Raw genomic sequence first — 26,961 nt, forward strand, 5'->3', positions numbered from 1 at the left:
GTTACTAGGAGAAACAGATGCACATGAATCCACATTAAGGTCAGATAGATACCTCTGTCCCTAGTATTAGAAATTGGACCTTTTAGGACAGGGAGAATGGGGCATGCCATTGTGGCAAAGGCCCACATTGTCTTGCATGGGATTGCAAAGCTGCCAGAGGCAGTGTAACTGGGACGAGCTCTCACCTCGAATATTGTCAGAATGAGGGGAGTTGTCTCCGGGCAGAGTGGTCCCAGAGCTAGTCAGAGATCGTACCATCCAGAAGGGAACACAGAAGTACAGTCCTCATAGCACATAGCCCCACACAGGAGTCCAAGCTCAGACACTTTTATCCTCTGAAATGCTGACTATTCGGTCTTTAGCTCCCTGAAGAATAGCATTGGCTGGCCTGAGGGTGTGATTCAGTAGATTGATCACCTACTGTGCACAAAGCTCTGAGCTCTATCCCCAGCATAGCAAAGTTAGGCATAGTGGTGCAAGCCTACAGAAGCAGGAAGATCAGAAAGTCAGGGTCATCCTGGGATGCACAGTAAGTTCAAGGCTAGCCTAGGCTACATGAGAGTCTGTCTCAAAGACATACAGACAACTAAACACCAACAGTAAGAATTATGTGAACCCACAGCCCCCACCCAGAGAACTGGCCTTGGTCCTGAGGATAAAGACAGAAGAAATGATGACATTTTATCCTGTTAATACTTCTAATTTCATGGCTTCCCCATGACAGATGAGGTCGTGTTATCTTAATAATACAACCAGGCGAGTTAGAATATAAAAATCACATTGGACAGTGAGCTGTAATTTCATCCTATGCTGAATTCAGCCAGTGCTACCGCATCACCCGAGGCTCCTCGTATTGTCAAGCTGAGTGACAGGTCTCATAGGAGAAGATAAGTGGAACACAGAGGTCAGCCTTCTTGCAGACGCCCGAGGCCTATGTCCTCCTGCTCATAAAGCCTCACGACTTTCTCCTCCACAGTGTTATCAAACTTTATATGGCTCATCTTACACCCTAGTGGAGCAGATTCATGTCGGCCCAGGTTTTCTCCATTTTTTTAAAGATTTTTTTAAAATTATGTGTGTATGTGCAGGTGGGTGGGTCTGTGCATGAGTGCAGTGCCCTCAGAGGCCAGAAGAGGGCACTGTTCCAGATATTTGTGATCTACTTGATATGGATGCTGAGAACTAAACTCTGGTCCTTTGCATGGAGCACTGTTACCCACTGAGCCATCGCTCCAGCCCAAAGCTTCCTTTAATTAACCTCTTGTTCTTCCATCACTGCTGCTCTTCCTCCCTTCTTTCTTTCCTTCCTCCCTTCCTTCTATACTATGGCATTGCTGTGACCAAGCAGTGACTTCAGGAAGGTTCTGTTAGGCTCGTGGTCTGAGGGGATACAGTCCATCATGGAGGAGAGTGGTTCCCACATGTGGTTGAAGGAGCAGATTCTGCTTGTTCACATCTCGGCAGGGCAGGAAGCAGAGGGGCGGGAAAGCAGGGCTGTCCCGTAACCCTCTAGCCTGTCCCGAGTCAGCTACTTCCTTCATTCAAGGAGGTGACTCTTAGTGACAGCCAGCATTTGCTAGAATGAGCTTTGAATCGCCTTCATGTGTCTGACTTGCAGGCTGGATGGAGGGTACGGGCTGCAGGGAGTGTCTGACCTGGTGTTGTCAGCGGAGGTCTTGCAAGGAGCAGCTGATGTGTCTGCTCAGAAGGGGAGGGTTTGTGGTGTGGGGCTTTTCTCTATTCAGGAGTTAGGTTATAACTAGAGACAGAGTGCAAGTCAGACCAGTGGGAGGAAGGGAGGGGAGGGAAAGGGGGACAAGGGAGGAGCCAGTGAGGGACCTTCCAAATAAGGGTGGAAAGAAAGCAGAGAGGTGGAGGAGGAAGGAAACAGAAAGAGGGGAAGAAAAAAGGGAGGGGGAGAGTGGAAAATAATTGGGACAAAGGTCCTTGGGCAGTAACCTCATGTCACAGTTCATGGACCAGTGACTGAGAATCTTAGGATTCTTCTTCTTACTGCTGCAATCCCTCATGTTGTGGTGACCCCGCCCCCCGCCATAACATTATTTTCATTGCTACTTTATAGCTATAGTTTTGCTACTGTTTTGAATCATAATGGAAATAAATATCTGATATGCAGGATATCTGATGTTTGACACCTGTAAAAAGATTGTTTGACCCCAAAGGGGTCATGACCACCAGGTTGAGAGCTGCCCTAGAGGCTCCTAAACCCACATTATCTGGCCAGAGCTCCCAGAGTCTGCAGGTTTGAGGCGGGGCCTAGACAGTGGTGTTTCAGGCCACCTCTGTGGTTAACTTGAGGAGCCCTTCCAGAGGCCCAGGGAACTAAAACCGCAAACCCTGGCTCTAAGGGGAATCTCTGTCCCTAGAAGACTGGCCCAAACCCCTCGAGGAAGCCATAGCTCTCCACACACTGTTACTGACTCACAGAGGGGTGGTGCTGCCTGGAGGAGCCATCACTGTCTCCAGGAACCCCAGTAGATTTCCTGAGTTACAGCTCACAGCTTTGGAAAGAAAGGCAGATACAGGGGAGGTGTGAGCATGTTCAAAGGAGTCTTCCATCTGGGATGGCTGTTGAACTTGCTTTTATGTCTTTAGCCCTTTGGGAGAAATGACCAAGGACAGACTGGGCTCTTTCTACATCCTTGTTCCCTGGCTTCGATCTACCTTCCTGTTGCGAAGATTAGAACCATCACTTTCTTACAAGAGATGGAGAATGTTGCAAAAAGGCTCAGAAGAGGGACCTAGGGAGATGGCTTAGTCAGAAAAGTGCCCGCTGGACAAGCAGGAGGACCTGGGTTCAAGCCCTGGAGTGCACATTTTTGAAAAGCCATTGTGGGGACATAATACTTATAATCCCAGCACTGGGGAGGTAGAGACAGGTGGGCCACTGGCTAGTCAGCCTAGCCTACTTGGTGAGTTCCAGGTCCCAGTGAAAGACCATGTTTCAGAAGACAAGATGGAGGCCATATGAGGACTCTCTCTCTCTCTCTCTCTCTCTCTCTCTCTCTCTCTTTCTCTCTCTTACACACACACACACACACACACACACACACACACACACACACACACAGAGTAATGTACTTCCTTCAGCTAGACTATAGCTCTTAATACTCCCTAAATAGCTACCTACTGGGGATCTAGTATTTACATGCCAGAGACTCCTGGGGATCTAGTATTTACATGCCAGAGACTCCTGAGGGATCCCATTCAAACCACCACACTGTCCTACCAGCCTACTTCCTTTGTGGGCAACATTGATAGATCCAAGTACCACATTCCTCTGGGGACATGAATTTCCTTCATTCATTCACTCACTAATTCATCTATAAGGACCCTATATATAAGATGAAGCAGAGATTGGGTGGTAAACATTTAGGTGAATTCCCATGTTGAACGATATCAAGCTTGATGGATCAACATTTGAAGGCTGACTCTGGCTGCAACATCAGGCATCCATTTTTGGCCCATAATTCAGAAGAAATGGAGACAACCTGATGATTGCGAAGGCTGAAGCGGAGGTGTCTATCATCAATCCCACTTAGAGTCAGAAGTCAAAACCAAATTGCTTGGTTAGATTGATGGTGGAAAGAGAAGTGTACTGTGGTGCAGGTGATGTGAAAGGTCACAGTTACACATGATGGGGGTCACTGGGGATGGAGAGACCTCCCTGGATCACAATCCACATCTATGGTGTGAACTCTTCCTGATGAGACACAAACCAACATCTGCCTACCCCCTATAGGCATGCCAATAATAACAACAACAACAACCAAAGTAATGATTCTACCCTAGCCCAGCTTGGGGAATCGATGTGTTGGTTGGGTTTACGGACAGAATATGGGTGAGAGGATTCCTTACAGGATTGTGGAGGGTCCCAGAGCAACAATACCATTCAAAACTCTCACCGTGCCATAAGTGACAAGTCCCCTACAGCTGCGTAAGTGGGGTGCCCTGCAGCCTTCAGTTACCCTTTGATACTTTATCAATGGCACCTCTCATGACCCAGGACCATGTTCAGCTCGGGCAGAGTTGTGTATAACTGAAAGGGAGTGGATGGGATCTCAGATGAGAGGTGATACCCTCCCAGCACCCTCTACAAGGAAATGCCAACAAGCCCAATCTAGAGCATCTCTTGAGAACAGACACTGTTCTCTGGTAAAGACACCATGATTCTTGTGCTCAGAGGATGGCACTCTACAGCTGAATCAAGAACTTGGGAGTTGTAGACCTAAGGGTACCTTTGATGTTGACCTTAATCTCCCTTCAAAAAGGACAAGTTTGCTGGTCAGCTGATCACCATGCCATGCCACCGAGGTGGCTCAGAAATGCCTGATAGAGTGTGGACATCAGCTCCTGGTGATGAGCCACAGGGATGGCGAGATAACCAGAGGGGACCTAGAGTGAGCAGGGCTTGTGGAAAAAGGCCTAGCTTGGCAGCCCCAGGCTAGAGGTTTTAAGAGTAGGAAATAGTCTCCTTGCTGTGTGTACATGTGAGGAACAAGTATCCAGGAAATGGAGTAGGGCTAGCAGGTTTCTGTTTAGCAAGAAGAAAACCTTTTTGGATGTGCAGCAGAGAAAGTAAACTGGACAACATGGTGTACACCTGTAATACCAGCACTCAGGAGGTGGAGGCAGGAGGATCAAGGCCAGCTGGGCTATGTAAGACCTGTTCCTCCCCCAAATTACAGTGTATTATGGAAGAGCAAAGTAGCTTATGTGGTAAGAAAGCTGTCTGAGTGTCTAAGGAGCTAACCTGGGGATGCCGAGCGGGGCCACTGTGAGCCCCTGGGTGAGATCTTAGGGTGGAGTAGGAGTTTCTGTGGTGCCTTCTTTTCTTTCTCTGCAAAACTCTTTGGGTACCCTCAGCAAGGCAGCTTATACCTGTGACTCTGAGGGTGCACAGGAGAACATTTTATTACTACTGCTACTGCTATCATCATCACAGGTTTTTTTGAGACAGGGTTTCTCTGTGTAGTCCTGGCTGTCCTGGAACTCACTCTATAGACTAGGCTGGCTTCAAACTCACAGAAATCCACCTGCCTCTGCCTCCCAGGTGCTGGGATTAAAGGTGTGGCGCACCACTATCCAGATCAGGAGTAGCAATTATGCACCAGAATGTGGTTATTGTCACTCTGTGGGACAGCATAACACTACAATGCTTAGTGAGGTCTATATTGGAGGTTGGTTTTAAGTTTAGCATTTTTACTTAATGGTCTCTCTCTGGAATGACCCATCCATAGGATCATTCTTGAGGAAATTCCTGCTGCCCTTCTCAGCACATTTACCCTCCACTGTCCTAAGTATCTGCTTCTCTTCCTGGACTCTCAGCTTCATGAACGGAAAAAAAAAAAAAACCTTAAATCTTTACACTAATGCAAAGAGAAGATCTGTCTTTGTAGCAAGAAGCCACCATGCATGGATCAGATATGTATAAAGACACATGGCTGTGCACACAGTGGTGTGTGTGCACGCATATTCAGGGCACACATATGGTGCACAAGCATGCAATTTCCAGACATGAAATGGAGTTTGCTACATGCGAATCAAATCCTAAGTCTATCTGGAGAATTCTAACTTACCAATTGACCCAATGGGTCTTCTGATGGGGTCAGTTGTAATCTCACGTCTTTGGTTTGGGGGAAGAAGAGCTAGCTGACCAGTTGGTTACTGTGCCGCTCATCATAGGAAACCAATAGATTGTGTGCCCCTTACCCCCTCTTCTTCTATGAGTACTCAGTGAGTGTACTGCTACTCAATGTGTCCACGGTTAGGTCTTTGACTGTAGGAGCTATGGTTGTTTTGTTTTGTTTTTGCATCCTACTGTTTAAAGAATGATGGATTTCAGTAGTGCTGGCATCTGTCTGATTTGGCTGCCACCCATTTCTGAAATCTTCATTTCTGAGATATGTTTCTAATGACATCAAAGATACAAATCTTTTGCCAACTCACTCACTGACCTCCATTTTACTTGCCTGCAATGCCTGCATAGAGTTGCAGATGTGACTCCTCCAGTTTGAAGCTCAGGGTACCTGTAGGCAAGGTTTGCCGCATACTATATGGCACTGGTATCCTGTGGCCCACGTGACCCACCCTAGCCCCAAGAGAGGGCCACTCTTCCTCCCTCCCTCAGAAAAATCCTACCTCTGATGAAAGTCACAGCCACAGCCTCCTCACCAACTTTGGACTTTTCCATGGCTACAGCCCCCCCTGGTTTTGCCTTTCTTCTGTTAACTTCCTTAGCTAAGCTCCACCCCACCCTACCCCCACATGGCAGAGCTTGTGCTTGGGTCTGCAAATAGAGACAGTTATACAGAGATGTGAGCTATGTGCAGTTTAACACTGAGAACAGACCCAGGCCTGGTAAGGAGTTCAATTGCTTAGTGAACCACTGTCCTGGCATACACCAGGCTGGCCTCAGATTTACAGAGAGCTACCTACCTCCCAAGTGCAGGGTTAAAGCCATGCACCAGCCATGCCCATATCCCCGCCCCCACCCCCCACAGACATTTCCTTTTTTTCAACATAAATCAGAAAAGAACCTAATGCCTGTTACTTCAGCAGGCTGTGTTTGCTTCATGGACTGCCCTTAGGAGTACAGACCCTAGCTGCTAGTCAACGGGAGAAAATGTCCCCAGAGGCCTTACTTGAGTAGCAGGAGGTGGCAGCTTCCAACAGGAAGTCTGGGAGGAGGCTAGGCTGGAAGCCAGCTCTGCAGAATAAGGCTGTGGCCCTCTCTCTTCTGTGCCTGTCCTATCTCCAGATGGACCAGGGTGAAGTCATTGCATTAATGAAGACCTCTCCTGCCATAACTATTCTTTCCTTTGAAGACACTGCCTGGAAGGACTTACTGACTACAGACAGCTCTTTTCTTGTCTCTCTTGGAAGAATATTTTGGTTCCATTGTCCTCAAGTATGAGTCACTTCTAATGACAGTCATTAGGAGAAATGGAAGCAAGGGATCTGGGAACACAAGGGGCCTGAGAAGAATGGCTAATGTGACACTAGAACTCAAGGTGACAACAGGCGTCCATCCAGGACCTGGGATAGAGAGGCTGAGCCAGAGTGTGGGGTGCTACGGCTCCATAGGTAGGTCACTCAGATGAAAGGATTGTTTGATTGGTTTCTTATTTTACTATGACTTAAGACTGTGTAAGGAGGAGGGACGGTGTAGAGGTGAGGGTTCTCTAGAGAAACAGAACCAACAGAATAAATGTATGTCACAAAGGGCATTTATCTGTTATGGACTGGTGGTCCAACAATGTTTGTCTGCATGATGAAGAGGCTGAGAACCAGTGGCTTCTCAGCCTATGAAGCTAGAGGTCTCAGCAATCCTAACCTGTCTCTGGAGGCCTGGGGGACTCCGGGAGAACATTTGGTCTCTACTCCCTGTTGGAAGGATGAAGAAACTGAGTTCTGTTGTCAGCAAAGGTTGGTTGGAGCATCAACAGAGGAAGCTGTAGAGTAGATGCAATGATCAGCAAGAAGGGAAGGCAGGCAGGCAAAATCAGCCACCCTTCTCTTACACATGTTTAGGTCTGGGTGGCTTCCAGAAGGCATCCACCCTGGAAGAGGATCTTCCTTCATCTTTTTAATTCTTCAGGGAAATGTGGGGAAATGTGCACGCCCAGAGGTGTGTTTCTTAGTTCATTCCAGATATGGTCCAGTTGACAACCAGAATTAACTTTTACAGACAAGAAGCAGCTTCTTTGTTGGCCTACTCAGGTGAGGTCATCCTGTGTTCGGTGCTCTGAGACCTCCCTGAGGCTTGGAGAGGCATTGACTGTGGAATGAAGGGCAGGATTTCCACCCCACAGGGATCAAAGGGAAGGTGCAAAAGCCATCTTCAGGAAACAACTCTTACTTAAATGATGCAGAATGCATTTATCGAACATCTGCTCCTTGGCTTATTTCAGAGAGGTGAACATGTGGCAGGAAAGCATGCCGGAACTGCACAGGCAGTAATTGGAGCTGATGGAATGCTGGAGCAGAGTCACCCAGACTGCCTTGGAGAACAGGGCGGAGGGGGTCTGCTTTCCATGGCCGTGACAGAGCACTGTGAGAAGCCAGCTTAGTGGGGGAAGGGTCGCTTTGGCTCATGGTTTCAGCCCACAGTAGCTTGACCCTGGTATTTCTGAGTCATGGTGAGGAAGGACATATTCGTGTGGACTGTGTGGTGGAGCTGAACCATTTACCTCCCTACAGCAGCCAGAAAGAGGCCAGTGAGATAAGAAAGGGAAGGTCCAAGAACAGCCTCCCTTCTCCTAGTGTCATCAGCCTGGCAGAAATACATTCCAAAGAGACCCTTTTAGCACATGCACTGTTCAGGAGACCCCAGATGAAAACTAACAGAGGGCTCCAAGAGGGAATAAAAAAAACCTCAGTCACTTCCCAGCAGCCCCTGACTCCTCCTTCTCCACCCTTTCTCCTTCCTCCTTCCCCCTTTTCTTTTGATTCATACTGACCTTGTTTCATTTTTGTTTTGTTTTCATTGTGCGTGTGTGTATGCATATGTGTATGTGTGTGTGCATGTGGCAGCATGTATGCGTGTGTGCATGTGTGTGCCTATATATGTGCATATGTACATGTGTATGTAGGTGTGCATGTGTGTGTGTACGTGTGCACATGTGTGGGCATGTGCCTGCATGTATGCTTGTGTGCATGTGTTTATGTGTACATGTGTGCATATGTGTGCATGTATGTGCATGTGTGTACATGTGTGTATGTGTGCATGTGTGTATGTGTACATGTGTGCATGTGTATGTATGTGTACATGTGTGCATGTGTGTGTATGTGTGCATGTGTGTCTGTGTATATATGTACATGTGTGTGCATGTGTATATATGTATACATGTGTGTATGTGTACATGTGTGTGTTCCATACATATGCATGCATAGGTGTGTGTTACATATGTATACATATTTTTACATGCCCTCGGACACAGATGCCCAAGGTTGATATCAGGAATCATCCCACATTACTCTCTCACCTTATTCATAGAGGCAGGACCTCTCAGTAAAGCCCAGAACTCACCAATAGGGCTAGCCTGTTTGCTCTGGGGAATCCCCTGTCTCTACCTTCCAAGGCCAGACCAAAGGCAGGTTGCCAAGCCTTGCATGTATGTGAGTGCTTGGAATCTAAACACTTTAGCCACCAAGCAGTCTCCCCAGCTCCACGTTGTCCCTGTTTCTGTTGCTGCATACAGACCAGCACCAAATGGAGAGGTCTGAAGCACTCACGTTGTGCTGTATGCCTTGATTTTCTGGGTCAAGAATCAACAGAGCTGTGGACAGGAAGCTCCTAGCATTAGAGGTTGGGGCAGTTGGAAGTGACTGTGTTGGCAGTGGCCAGGAAAACTCCCTAGGAACTTCTATAGCAGCCATGTGTGGCTTCTCCAGCACAGGGTCTGTGAACTTCATACATGGCTCTACCCCCAGCCTCCCAGAAAAAATGTGCCACAATCCCCTCACCATCATGGACATGAATCTCTTATCTGGGGGCAGGGGAAATGGTTCAGTTCCTGTCCAAGCATGAGGACCTGAGTTCAGTACTCCAGAACTCTTGTTAACCAAACACCCAACCAGGCTTGGTAGTTCATGCTTGGAGTCCAAGCTCTGGGGAGACAGAGATAGGGTAGTCCTGCAGTGCTTAGGGAGCAGCCAGCCTAGCCTGCCTGACTACTCCAGGCCAATGAGAGACCCTGTCTGAAAACACAAAGTGTGTAACACCTGAGGAACAATGTCTGAACTTGAACCTGTACCTTCAAATGCACACACACACACATGAGAGACAGAGACAGAGACAGAGAGTCTCGGTGTTTTTATGAATACTTATTGATACATACTTTGAGATAACTAGTGGTATAATTTCCCTTCAGTGGTATTCAGTGTCACATTTTCGACACACATTTTCAATCCACTGTCCCTACAGTGGTTGATACAGGGCAGTCACATGATCTACAGCTTCCTAGTCCTGCCCCTTTGCATTCATACATCCAACCATCCCTGTTCTCAGCAGCCACTTGTCTTCTCCACTAGTTTCTCTTTGATGGACTTTGAAGTTCCTCTTTTTAAGTAGAGGAAGGAATTCAATATGGAGTCTTCTGAACTGTTTCCTTTTCCAATAGAGCAATGCATGCAATTTGTTGTTTGTTTGGGGACAGGGTCTCATGGAACCTTTCTATATAACTGAGGCTTGCTTTGAACTCTTGATTCTCCTACCTCCCTTTCCCAAGTGCTGGATGGGATTGCAGTACAAGGTATTTGGGGGGGGGGGGGCACATGTGATCATGTATTAAAGCAGTTGGTTCTATATATTGCTGGATTTCATCCCATGGGTATTAGTTGCTCCTCCTGTTGCTGTGATAAGAAAATACTCTGAGAAAAGCAACTTAAAGTTGACTTTTGCTCACAGTTTGTGGGTACCCTCCATCATTGTGGGGGAGGAATGGCGGCAGGAGTGTAAGGCACCTGGCCACATAGCATGTATGAACAGAAAGCAGAGAGTTGAGTTCTGCTGCTCAGCTTGCTTTCTCTTTGTTTATCCAGCTTTGGATCCCTGGGATGGATGGTGCTGAGGCTGAGTCTTCCCACATCTGTTAATCCAGTCTAGGAACCTTTTCACAGACTTGCTCAGAGTCACCTTTCCCAGGTGATGTAGATTCTTTCCCTTGAGAATCAACAGTGGCTGTCACCCCAGGGGTACAGCACCATGTGTTCCCACTCCATCAGTGGACTTAGGGTTGGGAGGTTCTAAAGCTCTCATGTGCTACACCCAGCCTTGTGTGGCCTTCAGTTCTGGCTCGTCTCACAGAAGGACCTTGGAGCACCATCCTTGCATTCTGTCACCTAGCCCAGTGCACACTTTTCTAGTAGTTTGAGAGTAATAGGCTTGCACGGAAGCCTGTGTGTGAACCATAGGCATAAGGCACTGATGAAAGTTCTCTTTATATTTTGATGGCAGTGTTCATGATTTGTATAATCATGTGTGCTGTTCTGAACACCAGTTGGTACCTGTGTGACTCAGTTCTAGAATTCTCTGTGGCATTGACGTTGTATTTGTTCATCTTGCAGGGTCACCTGCTTTATTATAGATTTATACTATCCTTAATTATGTGATAAAGTTTATCCAGTTTTTTTTTTCTTCAAAATAACTTTGGCTATTCTTAGTTCCCTTGTTTTTTCTCTGTAAATTGAAAACCTCCTTTTCAGTTGATGAAGAGTATCTGGCTGTGCATTTGATGGACTCATGTTAACTTTGGACCACTTTGGAAAACAGTCGCCTTGCCTGACTGATCTTCCAATCCATCAGTATTCTCCCACAATGTTTACTTAGGGCTCGTATTTGAGTGGCTTTGTAACTCTCAGATTACAGATCTCACACATTGACAGGTTTGTTTTTGAGTCTCTCACTGGCCTGGAGCTTACTGGATTGGTACGGCTGGCTGGATGATGACCCCCAGAGATCCTCCTTACCCTCTTAATGTGGGTGCTGGAGATCTGAACTCAGGGTCTCATGCTTTGTATGTAGAGTAAAAAATTATAAAGGCCATTTTATGAAATATGTGTAGATTTCTTTGCCCTTAGACCTGGGCAGAAAAATGCAAGTCCCAGAACGCGGAACTAAAAATAAGATTTCAGGCCTTCACTACCCCAGGACACTTGCTGGATGGATTACACTCAAGCCTCAGGCAGTAGGCCCACCTATGGGTGTGAGAGGCCCAAGGCAGGAAGACACATTCCTGACCACAGATAAAGATGCAAGCCACCTAGGTGGGGCTATAGCTGGAAGAAGTGAAGATAGTTAATTTGAAATAGTTGGTAAATGACAGGGTGGGATACAGTGACATGGTAAAACCACATTTTTGAGAAAAATGATTGTACTGAGTAATTTCCATGGCTATTAACTTTTCAGGGTGGGTTTCTCTGGGATGTTTCGCTATTCTTATGTTATGTATCCTTGGCAACCCCTCACCCCCTTCTTACTCCCCTGGTTTGCAGTTATCCTCTTTAAAAGACCCCTTAGCCCGCCACTTGAGGTCAAACTCTGCTCTTAAGACAGCTGGTGGTTTGACCTTGGCCGGCCAACTTCCCTAATAAAGCCTCTGCTGATCTTGTGATCTTTGGGTGGTCATGATTTCCTGAGACTTGAGGAAGGGTCTCCCGAGTATGGGGGTCTTCAGTACAGCAAGCACTTTACCAAATGAATCATTGCCTACTAATTTTTAAATTTCAATTTCTAATTATTTATCACTGTGTTTACAAACAGAATTGATTTGTGGGGTTTTGGCCATGCAGCCTGTAGTCTTGCTAGCCTCTCTCAGTCTAGACGCTTTCCTGGAGTTGATGTGGATTCTGTGGTGACAGTCACATAGCACCTCCCTATCTGTTTGCCTCCTCTCTTTTTCTTGTCTACACTGGTCTGGACTTGCAAAATAGAAAAGCTGCACCGATGTCTTCCATCCTTTCTTGTCCCTGATCTCAGGGCAGCATCTTTCAGGCGCTCATCTCAAATGAGATCACAGCCGCAGGCGCGCTATAGATGCCCTTTATCAAGTTTACCAGGCTCTTTTAAATTCCTACTTGGTGGAAAGGTGTCGTTTTTATTTAATCATGATTAGATCTTAAAATTTATCAAATGCTTTTCCTAACCCTATTAAGATTGGGTTTTCTTCATTCGGCTGGTTTGGTACTTTTCCGTGATTGATAGTCAAATATTGGACCACTGTTGTATTTATTAGATAAATCCCACCAGATAAGGCTACATTACCATTGTGGTATATTGCCGAATCCGATCTTTTGTATTTTCTTGATTGTGTTTTGAACTTGTATTCATGAGGGATCATTGTCCGTGGGTCTCTTTCCTTGTTTGTAATGTTATTTACTTATTTGGGTGTCTGGGTAATAATCCCAAGTTTTTTAATTACTCCTCAAATGCCCGGTGTCATTTTTCTGCAATGCTGACACGTCTTACCTTTGTTCCCCTGTGTGTGAAGACTGTTTCTCCACCTGAAGTGCCTGAAGAGTCAGCCTTAGTTGCCTTAGTAAAATTTCCCCAGCCAGCTGCACATGGGCCGGTCCCCCCATCACCACATTTCCCCTCCTTCCTTTCCCCTCCACTCTCTCTCACACCCCCTTTCCTTCCTCCCGCTTCCCTCTTCTCTCTTTTCTACACACACACACACACACACACACACACACACACACTCCACCCCGTATCAATGAGCAGTTCCTTCTATTTTCTAATGTGTGGCCACCAGACTGACTGCTTCATATCCACGGGCTATAGAGAGTCACAGTTCTATTGTTTGCCACTTCACTCAGTGGCTCTGATATTCCCTCTGGCCTGATACATCCCAGACACAGCTGTCCTTGGGACTATATTTAATCCACAACGTTCACGAGTTACAGCAAGGAAAACTGAGCAGTTTCCGTAGGATGTGTGGAGGGCAGCACGTGGGGAGGCCATGGTCATGGGTGATGGCAATGGATAGGAAACGGGGTCTGGAAGAGTCAACCAAGAGACTCAATGGATTCTGATTCTTTCATCTCTGCACAAGCTGAGGCGATGAAGATCTGTGAACATGAAGCCATTTGTATTTGTTTGAAGGTCTTATCTAACCTAGACTGTGGGTGATCTCCTTGCCTGTTCTTCCCCAGAGCTGAGATTACAGGCCTGTGTCTCCTCATCTGGCTTATGTGGTACTAGACATGAACCCAGGGCTCCAAGCATCCTAGGCAGTACTCTACCCACCGAGAGACAACCTCAGCTCTAGGCTGACATTCCCACCATGACCACGGCACCACCCTGGGCCTTGTAGCAATAGATGATTATGTGTAATGTGATTACATTACGACCCCTTCCCTCTCTCCCTTCAAGCCCTCCTAATGCTCCACCTTGCTCTCTTTCAAACATATGACCCCTTTTTTATTAGTTCTGTTCAAATATATTCCAAAATACATGGATGCACTCTGTTCAGTGTGCATAGTGTGTATGTTTTGGGGGTTGACTGTTTGGTATTGACTATTCAGTAGGTGTTGTCTTCCCAGGGAAAGGTTGCATCTCCAGCTCTCAGCCTTCTCTAGTTGCCTGTAGCTCTTTGCATATGAATGCACAAACAGTACTGTACATAGAAGGAGTGTGATGGTTCTGAGCCAGTGAACAAGCCATTGAGCACCATTCTTCAGTGGCTTTTGCCTCCAGTCCCTGCCTGAGTTACTTCCCTCAGGAACAAAATGTGACCCAGAGGTAAAGCCAAATAAACTATTCCCGCCTCTAAGCTTCTTGGGCAGCTGGGACAGCAGCTCATCATGTAAAGCATAAAGACCTGAGTGTGACCCCAGAGCCAGTCATGGCAGGGCATGCTTATAATCCCAGTGTTGGGGAGAAAGAAAGGTAGATTCCCCAGAGCTCACTGATTGACCAGCTTAGGCTAATCAGAAAGCCCCAGGTCTGCTTAAATATCATCTCTGGGAACCTGCATCAAACAATAGCAACAACAGCAATAACAACAACAACAACAAACAATAGAGGTGCCTGGAGCTATGGCTTAGTGGTTAAGAACACTTGTTCTTGCAGAGGACCCAGGTTCAGTTCCCAGCACCCATGTAGCACCTAGAACCATTCATAACTCCAGTTCCAATGATTCTAACACCCTCTCTGGTCTCCCTGAGTACTAGGCACACACACGGCACACAGACATACATGCAGACAAATCACCCATATACATAAAGTAAAAATAAGTCAATCTTTTTTAAAATGTGGAATATAGACATTCACATACATAGAAGATTCTAGTTTTCTATTGTTGATATGATAAATACCATGACCTAAAACAACCTTGAAGAAGAAAGAGTTTACTTGGCTTTACTTCCAGGTCACAGTCTATCACTGAAGGAAGTAATTCAGGGCAGGGACTGGAGGCAAAACCCACAGAGGAATGCTGGTCCCGAGCTCATGCTCACATAGCTTTGTTATACTACAAAATCTAGGTTCATTTGCCTAGGAATGGTGCCGCCCATGGTGGGCCCTCCTACTTCAATCATCAGTCAGGATAATTCCCCACAGATGAATCTAATCTAGGCAGTTCTTCAGTTGAGTTTCTCTCTTCCCAGGTTGTGTCAAGTGAACAATAAAACCTAACTGGGAAGGAGAAGGGGGGTCTCAGAACATAACAGGAAATGGAAGGCCATTCTAGATGAACTCTTGCCTTAGCCTTGTTGATCTGAGGTGGCAATAGAGATAATTGAGGAAACAATAGAGAAAGATTTAGTGTGTTGTCTGTCTCTGATATGTGGGATGGGACATGGTCTAGCACTGCTCTTGCCTCTGTCTTCAGGAAGCAACTCTCCCACAGAAGTGGACCAATTCTCCTTCATTTTCACACAAAGATTAGCTTGAGAGACACTCACCTCCCTTCCATCTGCGTCTTGATTGCTCTTGAGTCCTGACTGAGGTTTCTCTTTTGTCTCTTCTCCCCATGGGACCACCTGTCATTTGTGCTGCTGCCTTCCGCCTCCATATGGGAACAGTGCCCACCGCACCCCCGCAGAATGTGCAGGCAGAGGCTGTGAATTCAACCACTGTGCACTTCCTCTGGAACCCACCACCCCAGCAATTCATCAACGGCATCAACCAGGGATACAAGGTACCTGGCTTGGTTTTGGAACCTCCAAAGGGCACTCATGGGCAGTATTGATCATATCATACTCTAGGTTCCACCCTTCCTATGTGGTCAAAAATCCAGGGCATCAAACACAAAGTATTGTGACCTTGATGGGGCCCGCTATTTGTCCTCAGTCTTTTCAATTATCCTGGGGCCAGAAATTCAAATGCTCAGCTGATAAGAGGGCACAGGAGACCAGCCTCTAGTCAGAGTAAAGGACTTCAGGGAATGGGCCAGTCAGTGAAGCACGCTGGCCATGCAAGTGTGAAGACTTGGATGGTCCCTCTAAAAAGATCCACACACGGCAATGCACATCTATAATCCCAGCATTGGGGAAGCAGAGATGGGGAATCCCAGGGGCTTGCTGGCCAGCTGGCCTACTTGAATCAGTAAGCTGCGAGTTTAGTAAGAGACCCTGTCTCAAAAATTAAGATGGACAATGATTGAGGGAAACACTCTGGGCTTCACATGCACGGACACCTGTGGGCACACATATACCTGCATGCCAGCATACATGTGCACATATTCATCACACATATACACAACTGTGACACACATATACACACATGCCATCATACAGTTATGCACATGTTTATTACACTACAAATACTACAGAGAGAGAGAGGGACAGAGAGAGAGAGACAGAGAGAGAGGAAGAGACAGAGAGAGAGACAGAGAGAGAGGAAGAGACAGACAGAGACAGAGAGAGAGAGAGACAGAGAGAGAGAGACAGAGAGAGAGAGAGACAGAGAGAGAGAGAGAGAGAGAGAGAGAGAGAGAGAGAGAGAGAGAGAGAGAGAAAGAGAATAAGCTCAGGGGAGGTCTATGTGGGCTCTTTGGAGTCAGCCTGTGTCCAAGCACTTCTTCCTATAACACAGAATCAAACGCAGAGATTCATGGGAAGGAGGCTGCTGTCAGCAGAGGCCATTTTTCTCTCTGCTTTGGGAATAGTTCTGTTTAAAGAATAGAGACCAAAGAAGAATCCAGGGTGCAAGGAGCAGCAGAATCTGTTGCTGGGTAAGATGGGCTTGGATGCACATTCCAGAGGCAGTTTTTTTCCTTTATGTGAACTTCTCTAGTTGGCCTTGGGAGTCTGACTTCATTATGCACAAGTGGGTTCACGAGCCCATAAACGGGAGTCTCAGGGCGTCCCTTCAGAGAGGGGTGAACCACTAATGCTTTCAGCTTCAAAAGGTTGTCGTTGCCTGCCATTTGGGTTGGGCTCTCTCAAACGCTTGTTTGTCTATGATGAGACCCAGGTAGGAAGTGCCAGGCCTCTGCTTCTTCCTCAGAGGTATCTGAAGGCAGATGTTTTTTTTTTTGAAGGGAACTAGTACTGATCAACCGGAGACCCATCACTCTTGACTCTCCTGGCAAGTCTGAGTGGTGAGAACACTGCGAGCTTCTGATGGCTGGCTTGTCAGTTTGATCTGCACAGATGCACTGTCTCCTGCTGCCCACTGGCTTTCAGAACAGCTCAGTCCTGGAGATGCATCTTGTCAGGAGACTAAAACTCACCACATACATCTAGCATTGCCTAAGCAGGAAAGCAGCTTTTCCTGGAACATGCACTTGTACACACACATACACACATACATTCACACACACACACACACACACACACACACACACACACACACACAGAGATGCATATATGCTATTTCTTGTTTTGTTTTTAAGACAGAGTTTCATGTAGCAGGCTGGCTCCAAACTCAGTATGTGCCTGAGGTTGACTTTGAACTCCTGATTCTCCAGTTCATCCCTCCTTAGTTCTTGGATTATAAGCACATGCCACCGTGTTGGGTTTATGTAGATCTGGGGTAGAACTCAGGGCTTCCCACATGCTAGCTAAGCTCTCTATCAACTGGGCTACAACCCCAGTCTCTGTATGTGCCCTTTATTTAAAATTCTAACCCATCTCCTAAATTCCATTTCAGGAAACTAGTGTAACATAAATTATAAGTCATTAAGATTGTTCCTATTGAATTATTCTGAGTCAGGGTAGACTTCTATCTGGAGAATATTTGTGTTTGTCTCCTCATGCCAATTAGTTGAATTAACAGATGATGTCATCTTTGTTCCTCACTGTTAAAAAAAAAATCCATGTTCAGTAGTATGATAAGAAAAGATGAAGATGTGAGGGAGTGTCCATCACTGTGGCAAGTGTAGCAGCTTCTTCATGCATATGGATATAGATGTAGATATACATCTAGATAGATAGATAGATAGATGATAGATATGTGTGTGAATGTACAAAAATATATACACATATTTTAAACTCAACTTTTTTTGAAATAGGATTATAAGATGTAATAGGATTTATAGCCAGACTTTACTATCTCAACTGCTTAGGAGGCTGAGGTGGGAGAACCACAATTCAAGGCCATGCTGGGAAACTTAGTAAAATCTTGTCTCAATATTTTAAAATGCAAAAAGTGGGCAGGGATCTAGGTCAGTGGTAAAAGAATACCTTCCTAGAATCCCCCAGTGAGGGGCTGGGGTGTGGCTCAGTGGTAGAGCCCCTGCCTAGACTCCCCAATGAGGGCTGGGGTGTAGATTAGAAGTAAAGTGCTTGCTTAACATGTGTAAAGCCCTTGTTTTATCCCCAAATATAAAAGGTGAGGGATGATGTGGCATTTATGGACTTATTGAATTGTGACTATGCTTTTTTTTAAAGACATGCTAATTGTAAAATATAATTGTGATCAACAGCTGTGTAAAGAAATGCAGTTTTAAAGGGGTCTTTTTTTTTAACCCTCCCCCTACCAGCTCCTAGCATGGCCGGCAGATGCTCCCGAGACTGTCACTGTGGTCACCATTGCTCCTGACTTCCACGGAATCCATCATGGCTACATAACGAACTTGAAGAAGTTCACAGCCTACTTCACATCCGTCCTGTGCTTTACCACTCCAGGGGATGGGCCTCCGAGTACACCTCAGCTCGTGTGGACCCATGAAGACAGTGAGTATCCCTCTCCTGTGTCTGAGCCTATCCTCTCGGGGACCACTGACAAGAGGTAGGAGTGACATTCGCTGTGCTAGTCACAGTGCAGCGGGCACCAGGAAGCCCCGTAGCTCAGTGCACTTACAGGGCAGTCATCCCAGACTGAATGGGATGAATGTCAAAAGGGCAGGCAACCCTTGGAATGTGGAAGGGGCCTTGTTCAAACGCAGAGGCTCTGGGGACAACAGTGGAGGGAGTAGTTCTACTGTGTTCATGGAGGTAGTAGACCTACTGTATTAAGTCCTGCTGAGTTTGGCTGTCATTATTCAGACCCTTAATTCCAGTATCCTGACTTTTTTGCTTGGTTGCCAGCCATGCCTCTCCACGCACTTTCTCCGCCACACCGGGGCTTTGCATTAGGCCCCATCTCTGCCCCTGACTTCGGCTTTGCGTTACCCTCACTCAGTCAGTTCCCACCGGCCCCTGTCTGCTCTCAGCAACTGTGTGTCAAGGACACCTCGTCTGGTGACGGTACCTGAGGGAGCTATTATAGGCACACACAAGGCCGTAGGCAAGGGCACCCCTAACTGGGCACACTGGTGTACCCTTATGCCAGCACTCAGGAGGCTGAAGCAGGAGGACTCTGAGGCTTTGAGGGTAGCCTGGGATAAAGAGCAAACTGTTTTCTCAAAAAAATAACATAACAAACAGAACCCCAAGGAGCCTCATGACAGGCAGTGAGAACCAGTGAAAGCATTAGATGTCCCAAATGAGGACAACTGGGGGAGAGAGAAAGGTTATGCAAAAGATGTCTTGTAGCTATTAAAAAAACACCCAAACTTTTGAGCCCAAAACACTTGAGGGAAAATTGCCATGATATAATGTCAAGTGGGGAAAAAAAAAAAAACAGTTAGCAAAATTACTTGAGATCCATGTTTTAGCAAAATACATTTATTTATTATTTTTAGACACATTGTCTCTATATAGTGTGTGTGTGTGTGTGTGTGTGTGTGTGTGCGTGTGTGCGTGTAGGTCCAGTGTCTTTCTCAGTCACTTCACTTTATTTTTTTGAAACAGGTTCTTTTCATGAACCTGGAGCTACCCACTAGGCTAGGCAGGCTGAGCAGTGAGCCTCTGGGATCCACCTGCCTCTGCCCTAAGAACTGGGAATCATGAATGTATGCAGGACTCCAGCTTTTAAAAAGTAGATTCTGGGCCTAGTACTCAGATCCTGGGACTGGTGTTAAAGCAGTTGCCAGGCAAGTGTGAGGACCTGGGTGAGTGTGGAGGCTTGCTGTGATTCCAGTCTTAGCAGGCAGAGACAGGGGTAGTGAGACTAGACTAGACTAGACAGGCAAGCTCTGGGTTTGATTGAGAGAGTGACCTCAATGTCTAGGTTAGAAGGGCATTGAGAGGGATTCAAGCATTGACCCTGGGTCTCCACATGCACATGTGCACACTCAAACATACACATACACACTCACACAATCACAACTATACAGACACACTCACAAACACACACACATTCACACAGTCACAAACATACAGACATACTCACAAACACATATCACAAACATACACACACACAACATTCACACAGCCACAAACATACAGTCACAAACACATATATAGTCACAAACATAATGCAGTCACAAACACACATTCACAGTCACAAACATACAGATGTACTCACACACAGCCAAAAACACACACAGTTACATAGTCACAAACATACACAGTCACAAATACAGTTGCACACTCACACAGTCATAAACATACAAACATACACACAGTCACAAACATGCATACAGTCACAAACACACACATTCACAGTCACAAACATACAGACATACTCACAAACACAGTCACAAATATACACACACTCACACAGTCACAAACATACATCACAAACACATACACTCGCTAGTACACACACAAATACACATGCAACCACACACTCACAAAAATACACTCACACACAGAAACATACAAACATACACACATTCATATCTGCGCATGTGTATGATGGCCCCACACATGCAAACGGGCAGACAAACATGCATATAGCCACATACATATGTGAAATTGGGAAACTGAAAAAGAACATAATGAAATATAGAATAAGAACCCAGATCCATCCTCAACTGAGACCTCTCCCCTGCTCTTGAACTGCCATTTTTAGTAGGCAGGTGGCCTCTTTGTCCTTTCTAGAAGGATAGAGCACCCTAGAGGGTGATATCAAAGGTAGGGTTGCAGTTGTCTCTGGGGTGCAGCTTGTTTGGGCTGGGGCGCTGGCAATTAGCCTCTGCTGTGTCACAGACATAAGCCACTAGCCCCAGGCCCTCTGCAGAGCCCCAGTGACATGGGACATGATGGGGGAGGGTCGCAGTACAGAGAAAAAGAGTGTCAATTGAAAGCTAGACAGTTACAGAGTTAGAGGACAGCACAGTTGGGCAAGAATCCAGGAAGCAGAAACGCTGGGAATATAAAAGGAGCAGTAGCTTCCTCTGCTAAGACATCGATCGCAAAAGAACAAGCCACTTCAGAAACTGTCAGGACGTCTCTCTGGATGCTTGCAGTCGGGGAAGGATGACACGGTCCTGACAGCATCCTGTTTTGCCATCTTCCACTGAGAGAAGTGGTGTTTGTCTGTGTTTCAGCCCCCCTGTGAAGGCTCTCTGAGGCTGTACCTGATTTAAAATTCTTAAGTTGTGTTAGGGTTTTGTCATAGTTCCAGGGAGGAGCGAGATACAGGCTGCTTGTGTGGCAGGGCTGATGGGAGGCAGGAAAGAGCCTATGGCCTCCTCTCCCAAAGCCAAGCAAGAGCCCTGACTTCACACTGAAGCTTCAGTGAGTGTGTTCCCAGCAGGTTTGCAAAGGAGCCTGTGGTAAGGCACCTTGAGGAAGAGAGTGTGTGCCTCATGGCCAGAGCAAGTCCTCAGCTAAGAGGAGTATAGGGCAGGGCATGGTCTCCTCCAAACTCCCGTTTTCCCTCTAAGGCAGGATGTTATGGTGCAGGCCTTTTACTGAACTTTCTCTTGCCCCTGAAAAATCTCTTGGGAGGAAAGAGTTCAGAAACTAGACTTCTGAGTCAGGTGAAAAGATACCGCCCTTAGCCTTAGGCTTCATTTCTGGCTCCTGCAGGGTCCATAATGCCATAAAGCCAGCCTCCTGGTCCCTCTCACTGAAGATTCTAATCAAGAACTTTTGCAAAGCCAAGCACCTCTCTGGGGGATTCTAGGCAGGGGCTCTACCACTGAGCCACACCCCAGCCCCCTCACTGGGGGATTCTAGGCAGGGGCTCTACCACTGAGCCACACCCCAGCCCCTCACTGGGGGATTCTAGGCAGGTTATTCTATTATGGAGTCATACCCCAACCACTTAATGCAGGATTCTAAAGAAGTGATAGTTTACCAAGCAACTGATTTTTTTCAGTCTAACCAGGCAGATTATTTTACTGGATTGGATCAGAGAGAAAGGCAAAAGCTGTGTCTGAAGATCCTGTGGCTACATTTCTCACCTCTTTGCTTGTCTGCATGCAGCCAGCAAAGTAACACACTTAAGAACAGAGAGCTTGCCCGAGCACCCGGCCCCTAGTCCCGCCTGTGCGTCTCCTGGTGTTTCTTTCCTACAGGCTTCTGCTGGCCCTGTCTCAACACTTCCTTTCTGTAGCTAAAGCTGTCCACACAGGTCTGATCAAAGGGCTCCAGGCTCTTCTGTTAACAGACCTCTTTATTTTTAATTGGTAGAGCCGGGAGCTGTGGGGCACCTGAGCTTCACGGAGATTTTGGACACCTCTCTCAAGGTCAGCTGGCAGGAGCCCCTGGAGAGAAATGGCATCATTACAGGTAAGCAGCCCTTCCTCTGGAAAGGGAAAACAGGAAGTGCATCCTAACAAGAAGGGGTGGCCTTCATGTCAAACAGAGGTGCTAAGAGTGGACCCAGGCCTCCTGGGAGTGGCTGACAAGTCTTCCTGGCTGTACAGTGGCCATAACCCTGATGGTGAGGGCTTCAAGGAGGTGTTGTTATCTCCTTGTGTAGACAGCAGCCTCAGAGCTGGAAGTTCATACTCTGCTTCAGACACTGCAGAGTTCTCTTTGGGCAACAAGAATCCATCGGTTTTAGATGACTTTCCCCATGTATTTATCTCAGTTCTCAGAGCAATGTGGAAGTGTATTAATATTCTAGCTGTGTTACAGGTAAGGAAACTGAGGCTGGGAGATTCTGTCTTCAACAAACATACCTACTATGTGTGTGCAGGTCAGTTTCTAATGTCCTCCCAGTAGGGCAGTGACTACAGCGCTCGCATCTCCACCCTCCACCTTCTGTCATGGGTGGCAAGGCCAGGACAAAGCCCTGGACTCCTGGCTTCAAATCCTATATTCTGTCCCCGCCCCACCACACCCTGAGTGGGAAACCTGAGGCTAAGCAAAGGCTTGGAATACAGTGCCTCAGGCTCAAAGGAGTCCTTGGCCCCTAAATCTCTGAGTCAAGCTCAAGGTAAACTGTGCATGGACTAGCCCTTCCTTTGCAATAACCCCTCCCCACATGGCAGGGGGTTGGGGAATAGCTCACTTTCTTCAACAAGACTCGTTTGTTTGTTTGTTTGTTTGTTTGTTTTTGTTTTGTTTGTTTTGTTTTTCTGTTTTGTTTTGTTTTTTTTTCTGTTTTGTTTTTTCTGTTTTGTTTTGTTTTGTTTTGTTTTGTTTTGTTTTGTTGCTGTCCTAGAACTCACTCTGTAGACCAGACTGGCCTTGAACTCAAAGATCCATCTGTCTCTGTCTCCCAAGTACTGGGATTAAAGGAGTATGCCACCTGTACCAGGGTTATTACAAGACTCTGTTTATATGTCACTATGGATTGTCACTGGGACCTCCCCACGCTAGGCAGTATGTAATTCCCTGATTTAAAAGTTGCTGAAGGAAATCACGTTGTTGTGTCTGAGAACTGAGCAGACATGGCGGCATGCTGTGCTGAGAGGTGTTCTGTGGTTTCCAGCCAGACTGTGCTTTGGGCCCTGCCTTGTGTGAGCGTTCCGAGCAATGCCAGTGGCTTCTCTGAACACACCCCCGTGCTGTGCCACCTCCACAACACTGCAACACACTGCTTCTCACTCTCTGTGACTGACTGCTCAGGTCCTCTAGACTAATTGCATAGCAAGGACTCTGAGGGACCCTGAGATCACACAGCTCAGAGGTGGCCCTGGTAGCCACTTTCCCTTCTCTGTGTCATCAGGTGCTGGGAATCAGGGGCAAGCTGTACTCCTGATCTACCTGGAAGGTCCCTTTTTCCCTACCACAGCCCGCAGTGGGTTTCCCCAAGTCCAGGGCCAAAGAAACACCTAGCAGCACTGTATGTACCTCCCAATGACTTCTGTATGTGTGCACCAAAAATGTGAAAACGACACATTTAGTAACAACACAACTGGGGCTGGGAGCTGACTCAGTGAGGACCTGAGTTCAATTCCCAGAACCTGTTTTAAAAAGCCAGGTGTGGAACATGTACTTGTAACTTCAGTGTTGGGGGGACAGAGACAAGCAGGTCCTTGGGGATTTCTGGCCAGCCTGCCTAGCTTAATTGGCTAGATTGTAGCCACCAAGAGACCTTTCTTGACACTCAGTTGTCTTCTGGCCACCACATGCACACAGCTACATGAACACCTGTATACACACTTAATGTATACAAAGTTGAAGAAAAGCATCTGTGTCATGTGTTCTGGCTACCTCCTGGACGCCACTCAGTCCACAGATTTCCCACTGGGTTCGGCTACTTGCTCCCTCCCCTCAGAGTTGGCCCATGTCCTGTCTTTTTGTAACCGCATCCCTGCCCAAAGTAAGATGCATCCAATTATACCATGCTCCATGATCTCAAAACGACTTTCTGAAACTGACTCATAACCTAGGCTTAACCAAGGGACATCCCAGACTGTCACTTCAACAGGGTCACTGCCACTAAGTTCTCAGCAGTGATCCAGGCAACCAGCCAAGACACTACTCAAGATGTCCCCCAGAGTCCCTCAGATCACATAGAGCCCTGGAACTAACCCACCTCAGACCCCAGCCATTGACTAAGCTGCATGCATGTGTCTACCTGACTCTGCCTGAACTGGACAGTGTGCTCCCTCTGGGACCAGAGATGGCTGCTACTGGGGTGAGACATCAGAGCCCAGATCTGCTGTGGATGGTGCTTCCCTGTGTAGGAGAGCAAATACAGAGCATGTAAATAAGAATCTTCCTCAAGCCTGGAGCAAAGGAGATCAACCCAGGGCGCAAAAGACAGGGACTCGGTAGGCAGCTGAGACCTGGCGTGGGTCAGTATAGCTTTATGTCAGAGGCAAAAACAAATGGGAAAAGAGAGACGATGGTACATCCATGTAATAAGAGCTCTGTGGGAAGTGTGTGTGTGTGTGTACATGCATGTATGTGTAGTGTGCATGTGTACATATGTGGATGTGTGGATGAGTGGAGGGTGTGCATGTGTGTATGTGTAGGTGTGTGGATATGTGAGAAAGAGACTCTGTTCATATGTATACAGATGTGTGTGTGTGTGTGTGTGTGTGTGTGTGTGTGTGTGTGTGTGTGTGTGTGTGTGTGTTGAGACCAGGAACCATCCTCAATTGTCTTTCCTCAAGTACAGTCCACCCTGGTTTTTTTTTTTTAAAAAAACAGGTCTCTCATCAGCTTGGAACCTCCCTAACACTAGATTTATAAAGAGAATCCACACTTTTTATGTGGGTCCTGGGGACTGAACTCAAACCCTCATGCTGACAGAGCAAGCACTTCACTAACCAAGCCATCTCTACAGCCCCAGAAAGGACGTCTGTCTAGCTCAGATCCCCAGGACCCATCCGGGGACTGAACCAGAGCCTTCCTCATCACTGATTCTGAAAATGGGGCTGAAGAGTGAGAGAGGCAGGCAGTCCCACTGGTCCAAGGCATCTACTGTGTTCTAGAAACTGGCCAACACTCTTTGGTAGGCATCTTAACCCAGGAGGGCTTCCCTGTCTCAGATCCACACTCCCACTTCTCCTGACTCCTACTCCCTTCCTTCTTGCTTTATAGCCTGGGGGGGAGACCAGTGGGGCTGCGCCAACATTCTATGGCAGAAAGCTAGTCGCCAGGACCTCCGCTTTATGATCATCTGCTCTTGCCAGCTAATGACGCCTAATGAACTCATTTTCATACTTTATTTAAACAAATACCTGTAGTCACGAGCGGCTGCCTAGTGTTTATGATGGAGCCAGAACCTCAGAGCTCAGATGTTTCCCAGTTGGATCCTGCTGGCCTGCTTCCACTGTGGCCTCAGCTGAATGAACGGGCCGCCCCCACTGTTAGTCAGAGTTTCAGGCAGACTCTGCCCTTCATATCAGGACCAGAGTGGCTCACTCCTCACTGTCTGGCCTGTGCTCCTCTCCACTCCTGCCCACTCTGTAAAAACCTGTGTACAGAGAGGCTGGGGTCGACGCCTGCTGTTCTGAGAAGCACTATAGAAGGGAAGCTCTCACTTCCCCTCTATATATGAGTATCACTAGCTGGATGCCATCAGGCCCTCATTGTCCCCCGGGACACCTGCATCCAGTGCTGTTCATTCTGTACTCCATGCCCTGCCTGTTGGTAGACATCACTCCCAAAATCATGGGTCTTCCTAGAACAACCCTGTAGACCCCGAGAAGGTCAACACTGTGGTGAAGGAGATGGTCCAGTCAGTAATGTCCCCAGCACCAAGGAAGTGGAGACCTCACAGAAAAGGTAAACTCTGGGTTCAATAAGACATGCTATCTCAAAACTTAAGATAGAAATACACACACAAACCCCAAAGGGGGGAAAACTGCAGACAAACCTGGCCTTCTGAGCCTCTCCTCCTTCAAAGACATCATGCATATAAACTACCCACTGCTGAAAGGGGGCCGCAGGAGACACTTGCAGCTAAAGATTTGTTTGTGGCAATGTGACCTTTATGGTGGGGTGTCTGTCGGAAATGATGCTTTATCAGCCTGACCCTCAGTGACCACCCCCATTCCATGCCTCCATTTTATTTTGTGGTGAAAATAAGAAGGAAGCTTCCAGCGAGGGTGGCGGAGCACCTGCCTGAGTAAATTGCCCATTGTGCCCTTGTTGTAAATTGCAGTATCTCCCACTCTCCCCCTGTAAACTCTGATTTATGAGGGCCAGGATGCAGACAGACAGTCTGTGATTGGATGCACTACTCTCTTGTAGAGAATTTACTCCAGATCAACAGAAAATTATTTCTGAAGCTCCTGTGGTCGTTAGTCTCAGTTAGCAGGGCCATTCCTAGCAGGTAGGAAGCACAGTTGGAAGTGGCTGGGAATGCTG

General features: G+C 47.0%; 1 protein-coding gene across 1 annotated transcript in view; it reads left to right on the forward strand.

Annotated features, from left to right (window-relative positions):
* The window catches only part of Sdk1 (sidekick cell adhesion molecule 1), a 964,506-nt gene that overhangs the window by 765,665 nt on the left and 171,880 nt on the right, over window positions 1-26,961 (forward strand). Inside the window, exons 18-20 of the mRNA XM_076923544.1 lie at window positions 15,550-15,665; window positions 18,453-18,645; window positions 22,378-22,476. Coding sequence (XP_076779659.1) covers window positions 15,550-15,665; window positions 18,453-18,645; window positions 22,378-22,476 — 408 coding nt within the window. The remainder of the gene's footprint in view (window positions 1-15,549; window positions 15,666-18,452; window positions 18,646-22,377; window positions 22,477-26,961) is intronic.

The sequence above is a fragment of the Arvicanthis niloticus genome, chromosome 24 (genome assembly GCF_011762505.2).
Source record: "Arvicanthis niloticus isolate mArvNil1 chromosome 24, mArvNil1.pat.X, whole genome shotgun sequence".
In the NCBI taxonomy this organism is placed as follows: Eukaryota; Metazoa; Chordata; class Mammalia; order Rodentia; family Muridae; genus Arvicanthis; species Arvicanthis niloticus.